The sequence below is a fragment of the Brassica oleracea genome, chromosome C9 (assembly GCF_000695525.1).
Source record: "Brassica oleracea var. oleracea cultivar TO1000 chromosome C9, BOL, whole genome shotgun sequence".
Classification (NCBI taxonomy): Eukaryota; Viridiplantae; Streptophyta; class Magnoliopsida; order Brassicales; family Brassicaceae; genus Brassica; species Brassica oleracea.
In genome coordinates this window covers 8,870,957-8,876,956 of record NC_027756.1, presented here as the reverse complement: position 1 = coordinate 8,876,956, position 6,000 = coordinate 8,870,957, and the positions used below count along the sequence as shown (strand labels likewise).

The 6,000-nt window shown below is 29.4% G+C and overlaps 1 protein-coding gene and 1 pseudogene across 1 annotated transcript; both read right to left on the bottom strand.

The window, feature by feature from the left end:
• Window positions 1–572: 572 nt before the first annotated feature.
• LOC106314262 lies at window positions 573–2,008 on the bottom strand (annotated as a pseudogene).
• A 429-nt stretch (window positions 2,009–2,437) lies between these two features.
• LOC106317755 (LOB domain-containing protein 5-like) lies at window positions 2,438–3,018 on the bottom strand. Its single transcript, XM_013755523.1, has 2 exons — window positions 2,856–3,018; window positions 2,438–2,748 (listed from the first exon to the last, which is right to left on the bottom strand). Exons 1-2 carry the CDS (start codon window positions 2,963–2,965, stop codon window positions 2,475–2,477), a joined length of 384 nt encoding a protein of 127 aa, XP_013610977.1. The 5' UTR covers window positions 2,966–3,018; the 3' UTR covers window positions 2,438–2,474.
• Between the last annotated feature and the right edge of the window lie 2,982 nt (window positions 3,019–6,000).

Below are 6,000 nucleotides of genomic sequence, written 5' to 3'. Positions count from 1 at the left end.
TGATGTGTGATCCAAGCAGTGATCTCTGCTAGAGGTGTAAGAAAGTTAAGTCTACTTCTTTCTAATAATCTACTTATACTGCATAAGAAACTGACAATCAAAGAATATATGGCTTGCTGGATCAATTTCAATTCCACAAAGTAAGAACATCGGTGAAATATCAAAACCCCACGATATCATTCCATCTCGAGTCAGCATTCGATCTTTCATTACCAGCCATACAATGAAAGCGTGCATTTGGTATTCGCTTCTTAAGCCATACAACTGAAGACCATGTTAAACTCATGTCCTTCCACAGCCTCACCAGTAAACCATGAACGGCATGCGGGATAATCTTGTCTCGAATAGTAAATCTGCAGGAAGAAATAAGGATAATCAAAAGTTAGAACCTCATAAAGTAGATTCAAAAGTAAATTCATAACACAACAGAAACCAAGTATTTTCAGAAGAGGACGTACCCAATCTCATAATCTTGCTCCATCAGATTCTGAAGTTCCTCAGCATGCATCAAAGAACATGAGGCATTACTAAATACGTTAACTAAAAAGTTTGACAAGCTTTTACAACAATCACTATCTTACTCTGTCCTCGTCGATATCTTCATCTTCATCTGGGACTTCTGGAGGATTAAAGAAGCTGAAGAAGCTTTCACAGTCTTCCACTTTAGTGAATGGTGCAGGGTTCGTTGAACCTTTCTTAGGCTTCTTCTTATGAATCTTCTGAGTTAGGCACTTTGCAGGATACCAATCAATTTCAGTCCTGAAGTAAAGGAAATAATATAAGCAATATATCTACAGCTCATCAGTGCAATCATTGGAGAGCATAAGCAATTACCCAATAGCCTTCTCAAGTAGTGGCTCGTCCTCATCAATCACATGATAAGACTTTGTCAAGACTGTTTTTTAAAAAGGGATTTGGGTCAAAGAGAAACTCAAGTTTGCATCCTTTAGGCTCTTCAGTCTTGCACCACTTAATATCTTTAAGATACCTGAGAGCCTCTTCATCATGCATTGTGACCTAACAGGAAAGAGATTGCTATGATTGAATTGTACATATACATAATTAAATACCAAAACTATATGTGCGATATCACCTCGTGGGAAGTAACATCATTATTTTGCAAAGCAGTCAGCCAGAAACTTAGAACTCCTCTCTCTGAGATGGAACACATAAAACAATGTTGTATTTTGTTTATCTTCCCAAGACAAAAAGAGGAAGGCACTGTGTTTCTGAAGTAACCTTGAGCAGTTTTGTCCTCCCCTTCGTCCATCTTCGTATCCTCTTGAGTCAGCTCGATTTCAGTAGTTCATTCACAATATTATAACGCTGTACATTATAAGATACCAAGTAGAATTCATGAGAAAATTTTTAGATATATATGACTTACACTACTGCAGAAAATAAGAGATAAGCAAACAAAGGCTGACATTTTCTCAGGTAACAATTACCTTTGCATAAATAGGCTGATACAACTTCTCATACTTGGCTTCAAGAACAGCTCTCTCCTCACGGAACTTAGCCTCAAGTTCATCGTGTTGGCTCTGCGTTGAAAGAAGTCACTGGTTAATCAACCTTAATATGAAACTTGACATTCGAATACACTCATATAGAAGAAAAAAAAGGTGGTTGCACATACATAACCAAGATCAGATTGAGTTAATAATAGTATATCACAAACCTGTATATTCTTCAAGGCATCAAACACGAGCTCTCACTATAGGGGACAGATTCTCAAGCACATCAGAAAGCTGCCCAGCCAGATTCTGCAGGTTGTTCTGTGGATTACACTTAACAAAAAAAACATATAAACACCATAATTCTACTAAAAACGAAACAACCAAGAAAGTGTCTACACTATCAGGACGCGCAACGATAGTACAACAGTCAGGAGCAACCATGCCAAAATAGGGTTTAAGAATCAGTTAAGAAGAAACGTATACTGCTCAGAAAGAGTGTGTAATCGGAGAGGAGGTTTTACCAGCACTAAGATCGGCGAGGTGTTACTCATTTTCTGAGGATTTGGAGACGAAAAGGTTTAAAAGTAAGGGTGAAGAGAGGAGGCGTGACCCCCTCCTATATAGGCGTTACGGGAGGACTCGAATCGTCAGCAGTTAACGACACTTGAGTCGAATGTGGAAGCTTCTTGGGTATACGAAGACCTTGAAGAGATGAGGAAACCCTAATGCTTCACGGGAGCAATCTGTAGAAGCCCAAAAACAATTAAAAATAGATCCGAAAACAAACAGCCCAAAAAAACAAAAACAAAAACAAAAAATGGGACCCACGCTGCTGTCCCCTCAGGGGAAAGAGAAACTCTCCTATTATATTATATATAATAGATTATAACGCATGCACAATTAATTGATTAACTCGCAACAATTAAATTTTGCTTATGGTGTGTTTTAAATTTCAACATTTTATATGATTAACCATTGCGTAATTATTATTGGATAAATGAAGATAGATAAATTTCATTATATATACTGATTCAAAAGTAGAACTATTTGTTTCTTTTCTTCTGAAATCTTCTTCTTTATCTTAGAGAGGTAGGATTCATGTAATTTGATCTCCCACATCAGCTTTTGGATAACTCCATATCCACCTCTGATATTATCATCGGTCCATGCAGCACCTTCTTTGAGTATCGATGATGCTAACAAATGGTTTTGTTCATGAGAAGCAAGTTTCATCATGCTTATAATATTTGTTGTACCAAACAATTTAGTAGCAGCTTCATAATCGCTTTGCCTATAAAAGATTAATTTAACAATACATCAACATTAAATTCTAGTTTAAAAATCATGTCTAACACAATAAGAGAAAATACATATTATAAAGTATAAGAAAATATATACACTTCATTTGGAAAATATGCAGCAAATTCACATTTTTTGGTACATATTTTGTTTTTCTCGATGCAAACGCAACAACGACCATGTTTAATATCGGTTCCGAGAGCTTCCATCACAATGTTTTTTTGCTTTGGAAGAAATATGTAGATTATTAAGTAAGATGCATCAAAAAAAATTGATCAGAGTAGTATTTATATGTGAAATTGTGGAAAAACAGTCCACAAAAAATTAATTATATATATATATCCAAATATGAGGATATGCTTAAATAGTTAATGATTTTGTGTAATTAATAACTCAAAAGTCATCAGATCCAAGTTTAAAACTATATGAATAATTATGGCTATAATATAATTAAAACTAAATTATTATAGTGAGATAAAAATTATCAAATCCCTTATATATCAAATAATTGACAAGATTTTCTTGCCAAAGTAATTGACAAGTTTTGAAATTGGTATAACTTTTTTTTACTATATTTTGCATCTAAAGTATGACTATATATAGTCAAATTAAAGTGTTCTTAATTTCAAAATTTGTCAAAGAATTAAATATAAATTATTTTTAGATTATGTATCTGACTAAAATACTTCTGCTTTAATTATATTATAAATATGGAAATATCCATATCTCTAAATTTGGAAGTAAAATTATTTTTGTGTTATTAGTTACACAAAGATCAAAAATCATGAAGTTTTCAAGCATATCCTCATATTTTGGTACATAATTAGAATGTATTTTCTAGTGCTAGGTAAAAAACGTGAATCTAAAGAACCTAACCGAATCGAATATGATTCAAAAAGTAGTACCAAATTCAAAACAAAATTGGTTAAATATCTGTAGGATTTCAAAATTTTGGTATTTAGAGAACTGGAACCGAATCCAAACCGAACTGTAGTATTTCGTGGTACCTGAATGTGTCCAAATAGAGTTGTACTAGTATTACTTCATGTGCTTCGCACATGTCAATCATTTTTACTATTCCAAAATTTTTTATCACAAAACTATAATGATTATCAACATATAAAAATAAATTACTATTTTAATCCCATATTTTTTTTCAAATCAAAGTCACCTAAACTTGCACATTGTATAAAAATATAGATTTCACATTGGCACATAAACTTAGCACAAATTATAAAAGTACAGATTTCACAGAATATGTTTAATATCAAATGTATGTTAACTGTGATTAAAATCTCTTAAATGAATATACCTGCACACACGTTTTCATATCCAAATTATATATCTGCAAAAATTTCATAGGTAGATTAGTAGAGTTAACAAACTTTAAAATAGTATATGCATAAATACGTAGTATTTAAAGTAACCTAAATGAATAGGAAATTTTATTTTGTAGTTATATAAAACTAAACGAACGTGAGACACTTTTGATATTTGTTTTTGTAATATGTTAAATTTTAACTTTTTGAAAACAGTTTACTTTACTTTTTTGATTTTTAAGGCTTTGTAAAGAAATTACAAATGTCAAATTTTGATTGGTCAAGTAACTTGTGCTTTAGTATATAAGAGAAATAAATAAAAACAAAAATAATTAAGATTAATTAAGATTTACCCTATGAAATAAAATATATTTTGGTTGTTAGAAAACTGTTACAACTTTATAAGATTTACCCTTTATACATGAAAACAAAAATAATTTATTAAGATTTACCATATGAAATAAAATACAACTTAATATTTTAGAAATTATTTTTGCTTACTGGAGACTAGTATAAGAAATAAAAGCTGATTCAAGAACACCATATGAGGGATCAGAGAAAATTTGAACAGATATGCTCTACAGTAAATTTTGCGAAGGTTGTATATTTACTTATTATTTATTTGTTATTATATTGTATATTTATTTATTATAATATTACGATAAATGTTTAATTTAAGATTTATGTTTCTTATATTGTATATTTAATTATTATTAATTTTTTCCTATACTGTATATTTACTTATTAAAATATTTGAAAATAATAAAAATGTAATACTATATATTTTTCAGATAGATGTTTAATGTATTTTTTCATTTGTTATATTTTATATTTACTTTTTTGTCATTTTTTTGTCATCATATTTTATATTTATTTATTATTTATTTTACTACACATTTTCAATGTAGTTTTTCTATTTTTTGTATCATATATTTACTTATTATTATTATTATTATTATTATTATTATTATTTTGTAATCGACTTTTACAGACTCATACCGACTTTGTAAACCTAACTGGTAACTCTAAATCCATGTGAACGATGAAAGACAAATGTTTTTTGACACTACGTGCTAGACTCTCCGCTCTTAAATTCTCCGTCCGAGGTACATGAATGATCTCTGAGTTGATGAAACTTTCTTTCAAAATCTTGATGTCTTCTAGATAACTTTCAAATGCTGGTCATTTTTCTGGTTCTCAAACCATCTTCACCAATTGAGGAAAATCTGTTGCAAACGTGACCTGAAACTGACGCAAATTCCTCATACACTCCATTGCCCATATTAACGCCTCCACCTCCATTTTTATTTTAATATTACGATAGATATTTAGTGTAATATTTTTATTTCTCATATTATATATTTACTTATTATTTATTTATTATACATTTTTCAGATAGATGTTTCATTTAGTTTTTTTCATTTTTGCTATTGTATATTTAGTTATTGTTTATTTTTTTTATTGTATATTTAATTATTCTATTTTTTTTTTGCTTTTATATCAAATGATAATATTATGCTATATGTTTAGTGTAATATTTATATTTATTTTATTGTATATTTACTTATTGATTAGTTTTTCTTGTATCGTATATTTACTTATTCTAATATTACGATAGATGTTTAATATAATATTTGTATTTCTTATATTTTATATTTACTTATTAGTTATTCTACTATAGATTTTTTAGAGAGATGCTTAATGTAATATTTCTATTTTTTATATTATATATTTACTTATCATTTATTTTTCCTTATATTGTATATTTACTTATTTTTTATCTTTTAGTAATAATGTCACATGTTATTTTTCGGGATAAGTTTTTTTCGTTTATGTGGACATCCCATGGAGCTCAAAAAGTCTATTTTATTAGTATAGATTTTTATTTGTCAATCTTGTATACATGAATGTATTTGCAACTCACA